Source organism: Anabrus simplex, chromosome 1 (assembly GCF_040414725.1).
Source record: "Anabrus simplex isolate iqAnaSimp1 chromosome 1, ASM4041472v1, whole genome shotgun sequence".
NCBI classification, from domain to species: domain Eukaryota; kingdom Metazoa; phylum Arthropoda; class Insecta; order Orthoptera; family Tettigoniidae; genus Anabrus; species Anabrus simplex.
Genome location: NC_090265.1, coordinates 694,379,617 through 694,401,163, shown reverse-complemented (window position 1 = coordinate 694,401,163; position 21,547 = coordinate 694,379,617). Strand labels below are relative to the sequence as shown.

Here is a 21,547-nt window from a genome sequence, read left to right as displayed (position 1 = left end):
ATAGTGTAGAATTCTTGCACAAGCAACATTCACAGCTTTGTTTCTGCATGCACACCTAGGACAGCCCGATCTGATTTGATCAACAGTTGCATCTGTTTGTGAGGTTTCAGCATAGAAAAAATTTCCTTAGCTCGCTTTCCGCAATGAAATAACGCCAATACAGCGATACAATATTCTCATACACTCCCTGTTCCATTTTTCACTGTCGCCTGCTATTGGCACACTGCGAGCTGGTTACTGGCAGAGTTGTGAAGGTGACCTTGTGGCCGACGAGGTACAGCGTTGCTGTGCTTCTTAATTTACAATTACCATACCACAGCGTGTACTGTGTATAAATAACTATATTTGAAGTTATGTCCATTTAACAGTATTCAGAAAGATACAGGTAGACAAATAGGTTGCTAATATGTTCGATAGCTTCATTCGTTGCCAGCAGAAATTTCTCCGAGTAGCCAGGAAATGCTGGTAGTGGGTACGCCTGCCTGGATGATATGCTGAACAGTCTGGTATTCAACAGTACCACAGTCATAGGTGGGCGAAGATGTCGCACCCCCTTTAAACAAAGAGTCAGCATATCTTCCACAGTTTGTAGGTATTCTGTTGAGTTGCTGAGTTGCTCTGGGGAAACACTAGCCTTCCATAATGTTTTACCATTGGTCTGTTATGCTGGCTCCATTGCTAGTCATAGTATAATTATTATAGGTTTGTTGCCTAACTGCTAATGGTTTGCTTAGATTATTATTAGGCTTATCTCACTTCTCATAGTTCACAACATTATGGAAATATTTTGTCAGAAGAATCTATCATAATAAAACATGACTCCTTTAAAGATCTTATGTGATGCTATAACTCTGCATGAGAAAGCACTCCTACAATCATAAATAAAGGATCAATTTTTATTTGTCGAGCTGAGTGGCTCAGACAGTTAAGGCGCTGGCTTTCTGAGTCCTAGTTGGCAGGTTCGATCCTGGCGCAGTCTGGTGGTATTTCAAGGTGCTCAGATATGCCAACCGTGTGTGAGTAGATTTACTGGCACATAAAAGAACTCCCATGGGACAACATTTCAGCACCTTGATATCTCCGAAAACTGCAGAAGTAGTTAGTGGGACATAAAACCAGTAACATAACCAATTTCTATCAGGGGCAAATGGTTATTAGTTTCTCTAATAAATCTGCGAAGCATTCTAAATGAAATTCTTGAGAAGACACTTCCCAGCATCTGTTTATCACATGAAATACGAGAATCACAACACAATTGAAATGTGGCAATGTTTGTTACAAAAATTACTACTTTTCTACAAAAGTAGAGTCTCCAGTTCTGTGTAGGATTTGTGGAAGAAGGGAAGATCAGTGAATTATCTGGTGCTCAACATTCGTTCTTCAGCCCATGATGTAGGCAGTGGATGGGGATGTCACTTAATTCTCCTTCTGGACACTGCATATAATGTAGAAGCATATGGTGACGATGTAGTTGAAGATTGAATCCATCCATATGCTGGCGATCACAAGTTGTTCCATGCTGTAGTCAATCGATATTCCCTCGCTGTCCTTTTCTTCATGAGTTCCACAGATGGTGGCTGCAGAGTCTTCTAGTTTCTGAAACTTAAATAACTCATTTAAGTCTATGATGAGTGTGCCTCCCAGCACTGATGGCGTGATTTGTTATACTTAGAACTTCAAGTTGAGGAGAGTTCCAATGTATTAAGGAGTACTAATGAGTGAGATACTAAGCGAGTCCTCCAGCAAGAATGAGGCAGTGAATGAGGGTGAGACCTCATGGTGAGACTTTTAATATGTTCACTGGTGTTCGGGAAAAAAAAAAAAAAAAAAAAAAAACCTCTAATGGTGAAATTAGCAAATTAGCAAGACATTATTTAAACATGTGTCATCCCCTCTTGGTATTGATTTATAATGTCTCCTAACCAAGTGCTCTCATAATTATAGAAAGGGCGGCTGTCAACTGAGTTGCGAGCCAGAACTACAAAACGAGTTCAATACTGGTTGGAAAACAAAGCAAAGCACTAATGGCTGCATCAGGTCATGACAGATGTTTTTAAATCTAGGAGCCAGCACTCAAACCTAGGAGGCAAGTTATTTTTCTAGTACTCGCCCTGGCGTTTAGCCTTCTCAAAAATAAAACCTGGTTGTGATAGCAATAGGTATTGTGATTTTATAGTTTTATACACTACAACCGGGCGAGTTGGCCGAGCGTGTAGAGGCGCGCGGCTGTGAGCTTGCATCCGGGAGATAGTAGGTTCGAATCCCACTATCGGCAGCCCTGAAAATGGTTTTCCGTGGTTTCCCATTTTCACACCAGGCAAATGCTGGGGCTGTACCTTAATTAAGGCCACGGCCGCTTCCTTCCAACTCCTAGGCCTTTCCTATCCCATCGTCGCCATAAGACCTATCTGTGTCGGTGCGACGTAAAGCAACTAGCAAAAAAAAAATATACACTACAACAGAAGACAGCAGGACACCAAACTAAATGAGTATCTATGCTGTCAACATACAGAAATAAATTTTGCGAGAGTACGTTCTGTTTCACTTTACAATAAAAGCTCTTTTAAAATAATCAATTTAATAGCAAAAGAGATTGTATTTGACAGTGAAGGAGCATCGCAGGATATTATTCTTGTCATTAACATGAGAAATATATTTGAGTAATTTCGATGTCGGTAATACTTTCTTGACGAGAGGTTTCCTCGACACTCAAGCTTTTGTACTTAACATTTTTTTTTTTCCTCTGTTGCTTACGTAATGCAGCCTTGATTATTATTTAAAATGATAATAACATTAATATCAAAGCAGAAATCGACTGTACGTACCAAGATCCCCGGCCTTTACCTAACCTCATTCTCTTGTTCAACTGAATTCGATAAATCACATGGAGTGTCAAGGGGTTGTGTATTATGACATGCACTTTGCAATAGTTCAGCGACTCCAAACCAGGAATTAAATATATAAAGGGGGAGATTATACTCAGCTCGAAAAAAGGCGCCAATGAAAGAATTTTAGGTGCCATGGTGACCTGGCACCTGGGATTTGTCGTGCCCTGGGCTACATTTTCTGGTCAGTCTTTAGAAACTATATCAGTGTAATCTTGTATTACCGTAAGGTTTACCTGAGAACGTTCTCAAAATAAGCTACAAACATGTAGAGATAATTGTTGTACTGGCTGGCACTTGCAAAACGGGCTTAATGAATTGGTCACCCAGTGGAAAACAAGGCTGGAAACATTTGGATTGCAGCTAAACTTCCTGGAATGCGATACCCAGACAGAGGGCACAACATTGATCAATGACATCCTGACTCCAAAGATATCTACATTCCGTTACTTTAGCTCCTGTGTGACAGCTGAATGCTAAATTGGTGATGAATGTTTAGACGCTAGAGCATGAGTTAATGCCGTCTGACTGAAGTGGTGCAAGGTCACAGATATCCTTTGTGACCTCATGATCCTGTTGTGTTTCAAATCAAAAATCTTTCACACAGTCATCCGACCAGTGGTACAATATGTGGTAGATTGTTGGTCTGTGACAAAGAGAAGTAGGAAAATTGTGCCTGTAACAGAGATGCAGATTCTTAGATGGACACTGGAATTTGTGCGACTAGGTGCATTAAGAGCCTTTTTCCCCCACTTTATTGAGGTCGGCATTTTGTATGAATTTGGCTCTGTTTCACAGTGGGATGCCTTTACCTCCGCTAATCCTATGCTAAGGGATTCATTCACTATTGTGTGTTTCTGTGGTGGTTGGTAGTGTGGTGTGTTGTATATAGATGAAGAGAAGTGTATTAAGATGAACACAAAAACCCAGTCCCTGAGTCAAATGAATAAACAATACCCAGTTAAAATACTCGACCTGGCTGGGAATCGAACACGGGACCTTCTGAACCGAAGGTCAATGTGCTGACCATTCAGGGAAGGAGCTGGACCAGATAGTGCTTATATTAATGTTCCCATTGAGAAGTCAGTTAGTAATTTGCCCACTTATTTGTTTTAGGAGGTTATAATCTTCCAAATGTTGCCCGCTGCTGGACCTACCTGACTGCTGTTATCTTGGGACGTGACATCCCATCCAGCATTCCTGAGCATGAGGTATGTATGCAACATTTCGTCAGTGATCATAATGGTTTGGTGAGATTAGAGTCATTGTTTATTGTAATATGGTATTGTTAGTTTTAACAGATATTTTATTATAGAAAGTATTTTGATTGAGTTGGAAACATGTTAACAATGTTAACATGGCAAGATCAGTGCCTTAAGAGTATAAGTGTAGTGCATTAGGGTGGGATTATCTCTTTCGCGTGGGTTGCGTAGTAAAGCGTACCGGACTCGCAATTTGTCTCCCGCGGTTTTGCGTAGTGGAGCATTCTAGAGTTTCAAACTGTCTTCCTCTGCCATCTGTGGGCCAAACATACAACTTCTTGGCACCAATGAATTCTCTACACTTCCTAGATCAAATGACCTGCACGGATTGCTAAAATACCACCTTTTGTGCAGGTTATCTTAGAAAAAACAGACAGCTGACTGAATGTAAACACATTGTAGCAACATGGCTGCTTATAGCGAGTTCAATGTAGACGATATTCGTAATGAATTGTATTTGTTTGTTGATGAATGGAGTGATAGTGAGTTTGAAATTTGTATTGAGGATAGTGAAAGTGATGTGGAAGCAGTTGGCATGGAAGATGAACTTTAAGAATCTCAGAATGCATTGGATGGGACGAGAGATGCTCATTCAGGTACTGTCCCTGCTCAAACTATTAGGCCTACTCGGACAAACAATATTAGTTTCAATTCCCCAGCTAATTTTCTTTTGGACTATGGACCTGTGCGTAATCTTCCAACTGGTACCTCTGAATTTGAAAATTTTAGGTCATGATTGGTGGCAATTTTTATCTCAAAAGTAGCTGAGACTACTAACATACATGTGACCTATAAGAGAGAAAGTGGTTCAATAATAGAGAAAGATTGGGAAAACACAATGCCTGAAGAAATGAAAGCTTTTATAGATATTCTTATTTATACCAGCTGCGTGAAAAAATATATTATTTTTCTTCCAACCTCATTCAGTGTAATATAATTAGTAATTGTATGTCTGAGAGGTGGTATGACTTGCTCTGTAAATATCTTCATCTGACGGATCCCAAAGATGAAAAGAAATTGTGAGATTTAGATTATGGTTGTCTTCAGTAGATAAGGCCTATTTTAGACAGGATGTCTAGATTTAGAGGAAAGTTAAGACCAGGATGTGAACTTTCCGTTGATGAAGGTATGATTGGCTTCATGGTGAGACATTTTTTGAAGCAGTTTCTTCCTAAAAAGCCCATTAAACGGGGTCTCATAGTGTAGGTTTTAGCAACACCGGGAGCTATTTCTTCAAGGCTACTGTTTACTTGGGAAAGAAGGAAAATCACTACAAGGACTTTTTACTTGGGGAACAAGTTGTGCTGCATAAGAATCATCGTATATAATTCAATAGCTTTTTCACATCTGTTAGACTCATGAATGAACTCCATATCCTAGGCACTTATGCATGTGGTACTGTAAATTCCAACAGAAAGGACTGGCCAGTTGAATTCAAATATCACAAGAAACTTAAACTAAAGCAAGGGGAGAGTAGAAGTTTGCAGTGTGGAAATGTGTTTGCAATTGTTTGGAAAGACAAGCGAGACATTACCATGTTGGCAACAAATACTGGACCCCATGGTACATTTTGAGGTACAGAGAAAAGCGGGAATATCCAAGGAAAGGGTGCAAGTGCAGTGTCCTCTGTCTATACAGAAATATACAAAGTACATGGGAGGGGTTGGTCGAGCAGGTCAGAAGAGGAGCTACTACACAGTTGGTAGGCCTTGTAAGAAGTCATGGAAGTATGTATTTAGTTTTGTAATCAATGCCTGCATCATAAATAGCTTTACATTATTTCATGAAACTAACTCTCCATCTAGAACAAAGCATGGGCATACACAACTAGAATTCAGGAAGCGTCTCGTACAGGAAATGATTGAAAATTTTTCTTCACTGAAACGACGGGGCAGGAAACAGTCCCTTCCCTTATCGTGCCCTTTACTAGCAAATAATCACGCTCTTATCAAGGTTGATGGGAGGGTGAAGTCCTGTGTTCTCGGTATGAACAACAAAAGAAGAGCCCCATCAAGTAGAGCAGTTCAGTCTGCCTTTAAGTGCAAGCAATATGACATTGCTTTGTGCCGTGTTGGATGCTTCTTGATGTTCCATACCAAACTGTGTGTAATTAGGTACGATTTTTGTATCATTTTAGGATTGGTATAGTACATTTATTACTCTTGCAAATTTTCAAGGAGATAACTTAAGCAGTTTTTATAAAATAAATTACTTAGTGAAGGTACCCCACAACTGTTCCTACAAGCAAATTATTACTCCTGGTTTTGCCAGATAGTGAGTCAAAGAATATCCATGGGAAAGGGTTAAATCTATTTGGATGGTTAGATGTGAATCCCTTCTGTTTGCTGCATTAGTAATATATACGAAAATCTCGTTAATCTGACCCTTATTAATCTGGATTTCTGGTTTATATAGACTTTTTTCTTCGCAACATAAAGATGTGCCTGTTCTTGGAATAATACGTTTAAGGTGTTGCGTTATTTATTTTCTTATTTCTTTTATGCCATGCAGGTCTTATGACAACGATGGGACAGGACAGGTCTGGGATGTAAGCAACCATGGCCTTACTTCAGGTACAGCCAGAGCATTTACTTGATGTAAATACGGAAAATGCCGTGAAACCCTCTTCAGGACTGCCGACGGTGGGATTGAACCCACTACCTCCCGAATGCAAGCTACCAGCTACCCCTCGAACCACATAGCCAAATTGCTTGGTTGTTATGTTGTTACTACAGATAACTTAGAGATCGTTAGATCCATGCTTCCTTTTACCGTTTACAGAGTTAAGAAGTTACATGGTTCTTTTGTTCTAGTGTTTTGAATGTGCATGAGTGAAATGGCATCGAAGCGGAAGAAGATATCATTTTGTTTCTGTGGAGAACATGTTGCTGGAAGTACTAAACAGAATAGATACAGGAGAACTGCTGAAAAATACAGTATGTGTGCAGAATATGGTGTTGAGACCAACTATGTCTGTCTAGAAGAAGAATAAAAATCAAAAATCAAAGACTTTTGCTTGTGAATGATAAGACAGTTTACAGAAATACAGTCCAAGGAATGAATCTCTGGATGGCATATTATTTGTTTGGTTCAGTGAAAAAAAGTGTGGTGTGTTCCAAGATCTGTCCTGTACTTGCAGGAAAATAAGCTAAGCATAAACAGCAAGCTATTCAATGAAGATCCAGATTTCACAGCCAGTCAGCGGTTAGAAAGATGGAAAGCTCGTTATGGCATTCGTCAGCTTTCAGTGATTAGTGAAAGCTTTTTAGGTTATGAAATAACTGTGAAACATTTCAAAAAAGAATTCGAAGCCACTATTTCCTCTAAAACTCCACCACTTCAAATTTATTTCCATGAATCTGGTCTTTTTTATTGCATACTACCCATTTTTAGGCAACTTCTTAAGCATATGGTGACTCGACAAGGGAGTATAAAAGTAAAGATCAAATTACAATTATGTCTTGTAGTGATGCGTTTTGGAAACCCAAATTCCCTCTACTTTTGATGGGAAAATAATAAAATATACATGCTTTGAAACTTGCCAATTGGTCCTCTTTGCCAGCTGTTTACAGATCATAAAAAATAAAATTTAGAAAAGTAGGAGTAGTGTGAATCTGGTTCCATAATTATTTTGTCTGTGATGTGAGAAGATATTAAGCGGAAGAGGATCTGTTGCCAAACGCCATTTTGGTTGTTGATAAGTAACTGTTGTACCTGTCTTCAGCAGGTTGGCTATGTAGGTGGAGTAAAAGCAATCTGATTCCTACCTGGGTTGAAAACACAAGTCCCAGTGCTCAAATGTCCTGGCTACAGGCAGCGGTGAAGATGCTCTGCTGTGTTCTGTTCAACGTGTCAGTGTGAACTTCCCATTCTTATTAGAGTCTCCATAGCACAGATAGAATAACTCATATACAGAGTCTCTCATATAAATCCAGACCGAGCGCACAGTGCTTGTACACTGCGTTGCGGCAGCTGCCTCAGCCAAACTTACGTCGCGCGCAGCCGCCTTGCTTTGAGCGTGTATACAATCTTATATGAAATTGAATGCAGGCATACAAATGTACATGCATTGAGTTGTACAGGTGCCGGATGTCAGCTTGTGAGATGGAGTTCTATGCCTGTTGTACTTTGTCGATCAATACAGGGACAGTTAATGCCAGTTGTGGATGACGCTGGAGTTGTCGTCCAATGATGTCCCGTATGTGCTCGATTGGGGACAGATCGGGGGATCGAGCAAGCCAAGGCAACATGTTGACACTCTGTAGAGCATGTTGGGTTACAACAACAGCGTAGGGGCATGTATTATCCTGTTGGAAAACACCCCCAGGAATGCTGATCATGAATAGCAGCGCAACAGATCAAATCACCAGGCAGACCTACACATCTGCAGTCAGGGTGCGTGGGATAACCACGAGAGTGCTCCTACTGTTGTAGGACATTGCTCCCCAGACCAGAACTCCCGGTGTAGGTCCAGTGTATCGACACTGCAGACAGGTGGAATGTAGGCGCTCACCTGGCCGCCTCCTAACCAATACATAGCCATCACTGGCACCAAGGCAGAACCGGCTTTCATTGGAAAATACAACGGACCTCCACTCCATCCTCCAATGAGCTCTTGTTTGACACCACTGAAGTCGCAGACAGCGGTGGTTTGGGGTAAGTGGAATGCATGCCGCAGGGCGTCTGGCTCGGAGCTGTCCTTCAAGAAACTGATTTTGAACAGTTCATTGTGTCACTATGGTGCCAGCTTTTGTTCGAATTGCTGCTGCAGACGCAGTCCACTGCACCACAGCCATACGCCAAATACGGTGGGCCTCCTTCTTGATAGTGCCATGGGGACGTCCGGAGCCCGGTCTTCTTGCGAGCATACCTTCCCGTGCTCCTGCTGCCACCACACATTCACAGTGGAGGTATTCCTGCCAAGTCAATCTGCAATAGCACGAAATGAAAATCCACCTTCACGTAGCCCTATTATAACGGCCTCGTTCAACCGCAGTGAGCTGTTGATACTGGCCTTCTTATGTCATAAAGGCATTCGTATGTTACAGTATGTTGTGGTGAAGTCTGAGTTTGATAACAGACTACAAGTTTAAGATCAAAAAAATTAATAATAATAGTAATGAAACACTTATTATAACAAAGGTACACAGTGGAAAACAAACCCAGAGGGATCTGGGATGTAAAAGGGTGGTAGCAATGTATACAATTAAAGGAAATACAGTTTCGATAGTAATAAAAACAACCTTTACTTCAATATGTATGTATGTATGTATGTATGTATGTATGTATGTATGTATGTATGTATGTATATTATGTAGTGTGTACATTACCGACCAGCAGGTTACAAAAAGAAATATTTCGAATGGGAATTTGAGACAAATTTCACAAGTGATGTTGAGGCAAGATATTTTGTGAGTAGATTACAAAGGGTGATGAAAAGAAGTTTTAGTTTAAATAGTTGATCTAGGTTGCTACATGTACAGAGACTAGTGCCAAAATTATTTTACAAAGAATAACCTCGCAGGAGAATGTATAGAACAATGGAATAAAGTGTATGTAAGTTTAAGCAAGCAAGTAACCCTATTCAATAAGATCGACTATGACATCAATCAACATAGTTAGACAAAGGTTGCTAAATTCTTACACAAATGTGTCTTAAATCTATATACAATGAATCGTACAAAATTTTAACGAGTTATGGGGTAGGGTGAAAGACGAGGAGGGGATGAGGGAAACCGAGACACATGACCAGAAAAAAAAAAAAAGGAATAACTGGAAACACATGAACATTTGAATTGTGCTTTAAAGGTAGTCCTAGTGTGCTTCAAATATCCGTAGCCCATACGCACAGAATGGGATTTTAGTGCTCTGTAACTTGGTGACTCTCCCAACTCCCTCACCATCCAGAGAAAGATGAATGAAAAGGTAAATGTTACATAATGTGATCTCTATGTCTTACCTGAAGAGCACCAGCGGTCGATGGGAGCAGAGAACCAGCTTTGTCCTATGTTATGCGCTCGCACATTCAGCGGGGAAAGGCCTCTTGTTCAACCTGGCGAGTTAGGCCAGATGTAGAATATTTATATGATTTTAGAGTTCATTCTAGAAGTTGGGAGACATAGAGTTGACGTCAGGGGAGCGGGAGTCAGCTGATTGTCCAAGATGGCGGTCAGTAAGTGAAAAACAAGGCCGGCTGAAGATAGTGTAATATAAAGTGCCGGGGGTATACAAGGTAAGTCCGGGGTATCACAGCACAATTAACCGACTCGCAGTCACTCCGTCCAATCTCACAGGTAACTAATGCTGTCACACTGTACAGCCCATATTTAAAGCAAACCTGATGTGCAACGTCACGGGGCCGCTGCTATCGCCACTTTAATGCAATTTACAGGAAATTTGAATCAACGTCATCTTTCAGATGTATAAACACACCTACCAATGTTTTTTAATCTAGCACAACCCCTTCTTGGTGTTTGGATATTTTTTTCTGCCTGTGTATGACAAAATGGAAGAAATATTATGTCAGTGGTTTATCACTGTGTGAGCATTAAATATGAGACAGTCTCATCATTGATATAGCTGAAGGAAAAAGGTCCTAAACGTTTATCATGCTCTAAATTTAAGGCTTCATTGCCTCCAAGGGGTATAACAATGTTGTTTCTAAATGAGTCTGTGTTGGATCAAGTGAAATTGTTTGACCATGGAAAACACCAAGGTTTCACGAGGTAACAAACTATTTTTATATATTTAATATTAATGAAATGGGTCTGTTTTTTCACCATCATATCTAACATGACACATTTAAAAGTATACAATTTCATGACTGTAAACTTAGTCAGATTTTCCTACCTGCCGTACTGGGAAGTGATATACAGTCGAAATCATAATGACCCCAAAGGGATCAACAGTCAAATTCGTTACTGCCAATACTCACACAAACTGTTTTTCTTTCCTTCATAAAAATGTCATATCTGTAAGTTTTAGGCTTCATACTTACATGGTTAATTAAAAGAATTAAGTAAAACTTCAAAAACATAACTGAAATAGTACTGTATTTGCAGTACGGTACAGTATTTGTTGAGTAGGACTGCGAGGAATTTCATTGGCTTTCGCTTGAAGAATAGGTCCATTGATCGGCACATTAGTTGTTTTGCTGCTTAAACCATCTAAGTAACCATAGTGGTGTAAGCGGTCTCAAAAGTGTGCGAGGAAGGCAACGGGAAACCACCTCGTATTTAATCCCCAGGAAAATCTTTAGCATGACTGGAAAACATGAAACCAAGGCCCCCAGTCCCCGGCAGCCCTTCAGTGGGCAGGGGGTGCTAAGAATCTCCGGGCCAGTCATGAGAAGGATAGCAACGTGGAATGTTCGCAGCTTGTTTCAAAGTGGAAAGACTCATAACGCCATCAGAGAGATGGAGAGACTCAAGATCGACGTTCTTGGCATTAGCGAAATGCGTTGGCCTCATTCAGGAAAGAGTGTGGTCAGTGGTTATCAAGTATACTATTCTGGTAATGACGATCCTCGCCATCTTAATGGCGTGGGTTTCATTGTACATCGAGATATCAGTAAGTCTGTGAAAAATTTTATTCCAGTATCAGATAGGGTATGTTTACTACAGCTGAATGCACGACCAATTTTAGTGAATATCATCCAAGTATATGCTCCAACATGTGATGCGTCAGACGTTGATGTCGAAGATTTTTACACGAAAATCGAAGCAGCCCTGTCATATACCAAACCATCTGAGATAAACATTGTGATGGGCGATTTCATTGCTAAAGTCGGCCATGGTCGACAGGCTGATGTAGTCGGTGACTACGGATTAGGAACAAGCAATACTCGAGGTGATCGACTGGTCCAGATGTGCCAAGAGCAGAGCCTTATTATAGCAAACACGTATTTTCAGCTACCTCCACGTCGCCTCTATACATGGACCTCTAATGCTGACAACAGTATTAGGAACCAGATTGATTACATCACAATTAACAAGCGGTTCAGAAATTCCATCAAATGTGTGAAAACATATCCAGGTGCTGATATCAACTCAGACCATAGCCTACTGTTTGCTTCCATGAATCTCAGGCTGAAGAAATGTCATTTAAAGGGGAGTTTTAGTCAGATTGAGATTCAGAAGCTTCAAGATCAAGCACTGAAGGATGAAGTTCAGTCAGCTCTACGTGTAAAACTTGCAGAAGTTCAAAACAGCGTTAATATAAATGATGTTGAAGGCACTTGGAATCACATCAAATGTGCAATTAACGACGTAAGTCAAGTAAAATTAATGAATGCTGGAAGAAGGAAAAACAAGCCATGGATGACAGAAGAAATCCTGAAACTGATGGACCAGAGAAGGGCTTTTAAAAACAAAGATCCTGTAAAGTACAAAAGTTTGCAGAATTTAATACGACAAAGAATAAGGAACGCAAAAGAACAACAACTCTCTGAGGAATGCAACGAAATAGAATTAATGAATTCCAAACATGATTTTTTTAACATGTACAAGAAAGTGAAACAAGTAACTGGTGCATATAACAGGAAGGGTAGTGGAGTCCTCCTTAATAAGAATGGTGACATCTTAGCGAGCACAGAAGAGAAACTTAAGGAATGGATGGAATATGTATAAAATCTCTTCTTGGATCGCAGAAATGTGGATCATGGTGTTTGGGCAGACGATGGTGTGGAAATCACACGTGCAGAAGTAGAATATGCCATAAGAACAGCGAAGAATGGGAAGGCTCCAGGCCCTGATGAGATGTATGCCGAGATACTGAAACTCCTGAGAAAGAAAAATCCCTTTCATTATTAGTTGACCTATTCAACAGTATCCACCGCAGTGGAACCATTCCTCGAGACTGGCTCAAATCGACTTTCATAATATTGCCTAAGAGAGCCAATGCAAAATTCTGCAATGAATATAGAACAATTAGTTTGATGAGCCACGTTCTGAAAGTATTCCTAAAAGTCTTGCATGCGAGAATTTATCATAAATGTGAGGAGAATATCGGAACCTCGCAGTTTGGCTTCAGGAATGGTTTTGGTACTAGAGAGGCATTATTCAGTCTGCAGGTATTAGTCCAACGGTGCCAAGATGTCAATGTCGATGTTTTTGCTTGTTTCATCGATTACGAAAAGGCTTTCGATACAGTTCGCCATGATGAACTTATGAACATTCTTCGGGAATTAGGACTTGATGGACGGGACATTCGTATTATTGGTAATCTCTACTGGAACCAGTGTGCTGGCATAAGAGTTGATGGTCGTGTCTCGGAAGAAGTCTCAATTATGAAAGGAGTTCGCCAAGGCTGTATTCTTTCCCCCATGCTTTTCAACATCTATTCAGAAAAGGTTTTTCGAGATGCTCTTTACGGAAAGACTCAAGGAATTGTGGTTAATGGTTTCATCATAAATAACATCAGGTACGCCGATGACACTGTGCTACTTGCAACCAATCTCCAGGATCTACAGGAACTACTTAATGCTGTCACTGAAGCCAGCAGCGCAATGGGCTTGAAGCTTAATGTAAAGAAGACCAAGTGGATGGTTATAAGTAGGAATGAAGATGGCATTCGAGGTAATCTCACAACAGCAAAGGAACAGATTGCGAGAGTGGCAACATTTAAATACCTGGGATGTCACATCAATGATGACTGGGACCTTACTCACGAGATCCGATGCAGAATTGAGCAGGCCAGAACTTCTTTTCAGAGACTTAGGAAACTTTTGACAAGCCGTGACCTTTCCATTTCACTACGGACACGACTACTCCGGTGCTACGTTTTCAGCATTCTGTTGTACGGCGTTGAGGCATGGACACTAACTGAGACCATGTGCAAGAGATTGCAAGCATTTGAAATGTGGACGTACCGAAGGATGCTTAAGATACCTTGGACAGCTAAAATGACCAGTATAGACGTTTTGCACCGTATGAACAAAGAACCAGAAATTCTCACTACCATCAAGAGAAGGAAACTAGAATACTTTGGTCATATGATGCGGAACTCTAAATACCACCTTCTGCAAATAATACTCCAAGGGAAAATTAATGGAAAACGTGGTCCGGGGAGAAGTAGGACATCATGGCTCGGCAACTTGAGCCAGTGGTTTGGGGTGACAAAGCTTACTCTGTTCAGAACAGCTATGAACAAACAACAGATAATGCTTTGATCGCCAACGTTCTGCGAGGACATGGCACATGAAGAAGAAGAATATCTTCATGCTCAGGTGAACTGGTTCGCTTGATTTTTCTTCGAAAAGAGACTTCTTTTCTCTCTGTCCTTCCAAATTGTAGAATTGTTTAGTGTGATAACCCAATTCCTTCGCAATGCTGACTTTTGTATCCCCGTTTTCTAGTCGCCATATCATGTGCGACTTTTCTTCAGTATTAAACACTTCCCGTTTCTTTTGCGTCATCTTCACAGCAATGCCTGCCTTGACTATTTAACAGACTGATCTAAAATCTGCAAGAAGAAGTGTTATGCTGTTGTCAGCAATCTCCAAATATGTAACAAACAAAAATCAACATTGGACGTTACAGCCGGTACATTTATCCGAAAATGTGACGGAAATACTTCGTTTTATACAATATGTCTTAATAAGTGACTTTTTAAATACAGTGTTTATTATAAGATTTAGATGGGACCATTAGATTTCGCTGTTATATCCAGTACATCGTTAAAAGCGATGTCGCCATAAATGGTTTTGACTGTATATACACATGAATATTTGAGCCCATTTGTAATTGAAGTTCAAGAAAGCTGAAGTTCACAACTTACAGACTTTGCTTAGTATGCAGTAAATCAGAAAGAAGGAACAACATTGTCATTGTTTGAATAACAGACATAATGATGCAAAATTGGGCACAAGTTACTAAAACTTATTATCCACATTAAAACATTTGTTGAAAGCCTCCTTTTTTTTCAAGCTTATTATTTATTTGGTTATCAATGTCTTTATTTTCATCCATTAATTAATGATTATTTGTCCATCAATTTACATAGATTTTTGCTTCATCTTTGCATATAGATTTATTACCGGTATGACTAAATTATTGGATTTCTAAAAATATTAGATATGTCAGAGATCTGTTTTTATAACATGATTGTACTCCACAGAACTTGCTCCAGTATGGTGCAGATTTTGAACTTGACATTGAACCTGGATATCGTCGTGATAACAACAGCAAAAAATCCTTGGAGGCAATCATTCAAACTATATCTGGTAAGGATTACCTTGATTTCCATATCTGTCCAACCATCAAGCCTGTTTTTGTCATTTCTTTACCTAATTAACTCAGCAGAAAATTGTACTTGAATACCATATTTCACCGCATAATCATCGCTCTTTTTATACCAAAATTTTCGATAAAAAAGTAGGGTGTGTCCATTATGCAAAGACTATTTTAATATCAATATTGGTTTTACTCAAAAAAATGTATAACTAAATTGTATTGATACAAGTTTAAGGTGCACATAATACTTGCGTATATACATTAAAATAACTAAAATAATCCGAATCAAATGTATACGTAAATAAATAATGCCGGTATACATACGACACATGGAATTAGAGTTTGGTTCCAGCGTATGGGACCTTTGGCAGGATTGCTTGATTCTAGAACTGGAAAAAAGTCCAGAGAAAAGCAGCACGATATGTTGTTTCACAATGTGGTCGCGAGGATATGTACCATACAATTTATTTACCAGTGATATGAGTTTTCATTTGAAGTACTTAAGACTATAAGTTATGCTTGTCGGCAACATCACCAGGAACTACTGCCACCGCACACATTTGTTTTCTAGTACGGCTTTCAAAGCCTTGCAACCAGGGGGGCACTGGTATTAGAATGTGCAGACAAATGGCGACAAAAATCAGTCACTGAGAATCTAATTCACTATAAAAAACAATATTATTTGTTCTTATCATTGGTAAACATCAAAATTAATGTGTTCTGTTTTCATAACACTGTCATAAAAATTAATCGCCGCAGGCTGCTATAGCCTAGTACATAATTGAACATTCCCGGTATTGGGAAATTTATGAGTAGATACACCCCTGCTTGCAACCCTTGTAGTTCACCTCAAGTGGACCTCTCCTGGGGGTATGTAGGTTTTTCCCGTTATGTGTTTATTAGCTACTCTCACAGAAGTATCAACTGCTCTGGAATGTACTGATGCATGTGTGTATTTGTGAGAGACGCGATTGCTGTAGACATATGTGCGTGAGAATTTAAGTTTTATTTTGTTTTTGGCGTGTTTGTAATACTGAACAGTTACTGACAGTAATTTGGATGGCAACACACTAATGTTTGAAGCATTTATTTGTGACCATGGGTAATTGCAGAAACTATTAAGCGGGCTTCAAGCTAAACATAATTGTCTTCGCTGAACGGCACAGCAACCAGGGAAAGAAAATTTTCAGTGAGTGAAAAGTTGGTGTGTAACTGGTGGAAATTAAAAGACAGGCTAAAAAACGCAAACTATTCTAGATGTGCATTCGTCAGCTGAAGTGGCGTCTCTGTCAGGCGTCACATGTTCACAGCTGATCAACACGGCGGGATCCTGGTCCTCTGGAGTAGTCTCCGCTTTGCCGATGGTGATATATTCGTCTAAAGTTGTACCGACATCACGCAAACATGACTGTGTTGCTAAACTCCCCGTAAGCCATATACGTATTTAAATTGTGCTTTCATGTGCAATTTACATTGCAGTTCTGTTTACCTTTCAAGCAGCTTGAGGAACAAAATTTGAACATGTGATGAAATTTTAAAATCCAATTTTTGTATTGAAAATAAAGGATGCAACGATTTCGTGGTGGCGATGATTATGCTGTGAAATACGGTACAATATTTACTGTGACATGTGAGTACTCTACAGGACATCTTCAAATCATGTGCTATTGAGAACTATTAAAGAGCTGGAGATGTGTTAAATTGTAGCAGTAATTATATATCATCCACTGTGTGCCAAAAAAAAAAACTTTTAAGAAGGCTGAACGATACAATACTGCTCTACAAAGGATAAAGATAAGTTAATAACCTGTCTTCTTGGCGTCCATTCCTTGGCATCCATTGACTCTCTACTTTGTCATGAGAAGAATGAAAGAGTTTTAGATTACATGCAATAAATTTCGTGCAGAATTTTAGATCATGAATTAAGATCACAGATAAATATAAATAATAATCAGCATGGATTTCTGGCTGTCTAAAACTTGCTAAATCAACAAACAGTTATCGTGACACCTTTCTTGATGTTTCCCGTGCTTTTGCCTCTACACAAGGAGTATCATGTAACTTCAAGCTGAAAATGGAAATCAACATTCAGAAAAGGTAACTGTTCGATGTGGCATGTCTCATGTTGGGCCATTGTCCTAGACTTTATTTCATCTCGCTATTAACTTCATCCATGACGAGGTTTGTGGTCCAAGTTTTGCTGAACAACATAGTTATTTTCTAAAGATGACTTAAAAGCTGTCTTTTTAACCGGATTTGCTGACGGTCAGGATGTGACTGGATATAGCATCAGCTCTCAGCTATTCTTTTAATTTACCGAGCTCGATAGCTGCAGTCGCTTAAGTGCGGCCAGTATCCAGTATTCGGGAGATAGTAGGTTCGAACCCCACTGTCGGCAGCCCTGAAGATGGTTTTCCATGGTTTCCCATTTTCACACCAGGCAAATTAAGGCCACGGCCGCTTCCTTCCCACTCCTAGCCCCTCCCTGTCCCATCGTCGCCATAAGACCTATCTGTGTCGGTGCGACATAAAGCAACTAGAAAAAAAAGAAGGAAAAAAATAATTCTTTTAATTGATATAATCAGAATCTCCTGTCACCTGTGGGCCTTAACGTTATTGTTAGTAAACGTTCAGTAGTTGTAATAAATCATAGTAAACTGTCACAATCAATTTTATAGCCAGGATCGGGGAAAATCAGCAAAACTATTAAATATCTTGGTTTCATATTTAATGATGAGCTTCTTTATAATAATACAAATTTAGAGAAACCAAACAAAAAAGGATGCTAGATAAAGGAAAACAAAAAATATCCAAGACCAAGTAAGCCAAGAAGTTAATAGACTACAGGAACTTTATAGAACAAAGAAACTCATAGTTATGAGGGTAGTAAGAGAAGAGAAGGAAAAAGCATGGAATGAGTTTGTGGTTAAATTGGAATTAGACAGCAGAGGAAATAGGAAATTATTGTACAGGGTAGTCAAGAACAGAAGGTGTGAACAAGAGGATATAAAGGCAATACTGTAGAAGGGGATAATGGAACCTTAGTGCAAGAAGAAGATGAAATCAGGAATTAATTTTAAACGTTTTTTGATAATCTCTTAAATAGATAGCGAGCACTACATCAGACAGTGAGGAACCCTGTAGTAGTAACGAGGAAAGTAGAAGCATAGAACCACCAATTACATGGCTGAAGATAGAAAAGTCCATGAAAAGTATGGGGAAAGGAAAAGTAGTTGGAGTGGATGAGTTAAGTACTGATATGTTGCGAGCAGCAGGAACTCCAGCAGTCCAGTAGTTATATAGACTCCTTAACACAGTATGGCAGGAAAACACTATCCCAGAAGACTGGAAGGGTATAATCGTACCTTTTTTCAAGAAGGGGAGTAGACGTAAATGTGGAATTACTCTGTTCTCTTATGGCCTAAAACTTCTGGAAAAAAATCATAGAGGGTAGGTTAAGAGAAATTGTAGAACCTTTATAGGAAGAGGAACAATGTGGTTTGAGGCCTGGAAGAACAACTACAGACCTAATCTTTGCTGTCAGGATGTTAACGTAAAAGCACTGGGAAAAAGGGAAACCACTTTTTCTACTATTCCTAGACATCAAAAAGGCTTATGATAGCATACCAAGGGAACATCTGGAAATGCTTAAAAGAGGTGAGAGTTCGTAGCAGTCTTATTGCAAAAGTGAAGATGCTGTATGATAAAACCAGAAGTTGTGTGCAAGTTAGTTGCAGGCTGTCCAAATGGTTGGAAATGAAAAGAGGAGTACAGCAATGCAGTGCTTTGTCACCCCCTTGTATTTATCACTGTGATGGATGCCATAATAAAGGCTCTAAAAAGGAAGGAGCAGCAGGACTTCCAAGCTTTCATCTTTGCAGACGACGTGGTGATCTAGTGTGAAACCACAAATGATGTGGAGAAAAAGTGGCAGAAATGGAGTCAAGAGTTTAAATATCAACAAGGCTAAGACAGTGGTGATGAAATTACAGGGGGGAGATGACAAAGCACAAATCAGAATAAATGACACCAAACTGGACAGTGTTCCAACGTTTAAGTACTTCGTTAGTATCAAAAGACAACCTTGCAAAGTATGAGGTGGACAGTCGAATTAGCAAGGCAACTCAATTTGATCACTAAGGAAGACAACTGCCGTGGGATAAACAAGTACCATTAAAAGTAAAGCTAGCATTACATAAATCATATTTTACACCCATCCCCATGTATAGCTTTGAAACTATCACGTTGACGAGACAAGACAATTCGAAACTCCAGGTTGCAGAAATTAAGTTCCTACACACCATGACCAGGAAGAACAAATTCAGGAATGAAAAAGTCCAAGAGGAGGTGAGAATAAGAGACTCCCTACTACAGAGGATTCAGAAAGCAAGACTGAAGTGGTTTGGCCATGTAAGAAGGATGAGTGCAAGCAGGACTGCAAGAAGAGAATATGAAAGAGAAGTAAAAGGGAAAAGACCAGTGGGCAGACCCAGAGCAAAATGGACAGATCTGGTGAAGAATGATGTCGAGGACAGAGGACAAGATTGGGAGAATATTATGAGAGAACAGTGGTTGATGGACAGACAAAGATGGAGGGCACTTGTACACCACACCCAGGCAACTGGAGATGCACTGATGATGATGATGACGATGATGATGAACTAACTCACCTCAAATAATGCCCAGTCAGAAACTCTGTATTATTAATCATTATATATTTCCTACTCTTGTTTACCTTCTGTTGACAAAAATCTAATTATTCATCCTTGGTGATGGCGGTGAGTAATGTTTTTTTGATAGTGGCTTTACGTCGCACTGACACAGAGAGGTCTTATGGCAACAATGGGATAGGAAAGACCTAGGAGTTGGAAGGAAGTGGCCGTGGCCTTAATTAAGGTACAGACCCAACATTTACCTGGTGTGAAAATGGGAAACCACGGAAAACCATCTTCGGGGCTTCAAACCCACTATCTCCTGGATGCAAGCTCACAGCTATGCGCCCCTGACCGCACGGCTAACTCACCCGGTGATTAATGTTTTAAGAGGAAGTCAACTGAGCAACCATCCTCTATATAACACTAATCAGAGGGAAAAAGATGAGAAGTCCGACACTTTGAAAATTGAAGGTATCAGCAAGAATGAAGGCAAGGGCCACGAAGGGCATGAAAATTGAAAGACTCCCTATGTCTCGAAAACCTAATACTGTTGCGGTCAGAAAAGAGAGTTGACCCTAGAGGGTCGGATAGGAAAGGTAGAGACGAGGAGCCTGACACAAGCAGAAGCAATGCCGGAGTAATGTAAGGGAACCGTGGTCTCCAACCTGTGCTCCCAAGTTGAGATCCCCTAGTCCCCATTTTAGTCGCATCTTATTACAGACAGGGGATACCGTGGATGTTATTTTACCATCCCCCACCTACAGAGGGTCATCCTTGGTTGTCTAGATGTTATCATTCGTAAAGGAAGTTATTGGATTGCCCGATAAAGCTACTACCAATATGTTGTATGCACCAAGAAAATTTTGTGGCCTGGGGTTGTTCAATTGTAAGTGGAGAAACCCCTTTACATCATCTCTCAATTATAAATAAATTATCCAGTTGTAAAGATCCTTGGTTTATGAACATTTTAAATGGTCATAGTGACATCAAGGAATGGCTGATCCAAGTTAAATCATTAGGTATCACAGCTACAGCTTCCCAGACCCTGAGACAGATACGCAAACTATTACATCAACAATCATTTGATAACTGGTCATTAATACCATGGCAAGCAATAGGGGGTATGTTATTTGAAGTAATTTGCAGTAACGAACAACTTTGACAGAATCTTGACTTCATCAGAACTAACAGCTCTCGTCAAACTACACCGTTCTAAGAGAAATTCCTGGTAACGACGGTGGAAAGAATCGTTCATCCCTTTTTTCACAATTTGCTTTATGTCGCACAGACACAGATAGGTCTTATGGTGATGATGGGATAGGAAAGGCCTAGGAATGGGAAGGAATTGTTCGTTACTGCAAATTACTTCAAATAACATACCCCCTATTGCTTGCCATGGTATTCAGCCCCGGCATTTGAAAATGGGAAACTATGGAAAACCATCTTCAGGGCTGCCGACAGTGGGGTTCGAACCCATTATCTCCCAGATGCAAACTCACAATAGAGTAAATTAA

At 39.9% G+C, this 21,547-nt stretch overlaps 1 protein-coding gene across 2 annotated transcripts in view; it reads left to right on the top strand.

The window, feature by feature from the left end:
• LOC136857352 (histone deacetylase 8) overlaps nucleotides 1–21,547 on the top strand; it is a 188,318-nt gene that overhangs the window by 150,617 nt on the left and 16,154 nt on the right. For both annotated transcript variants that reach the window (XM_067135963.2, XM_067135964.2), the window contains exons 7-8: nucleotides 4,002–4,096; nucleotides 15,263–15,368. In XM_067135963.2, coding sequence (XP_066992064.2) covers nucleotides 4,002–4,096; nucleotides 15,263–15,368 — 201 coding nt within the window. The remainder of the gene's footprint in view (nucleotides 1–4,001; nucleotides 4,097–15,262; nucleotides 15,369–21,547) is intronic.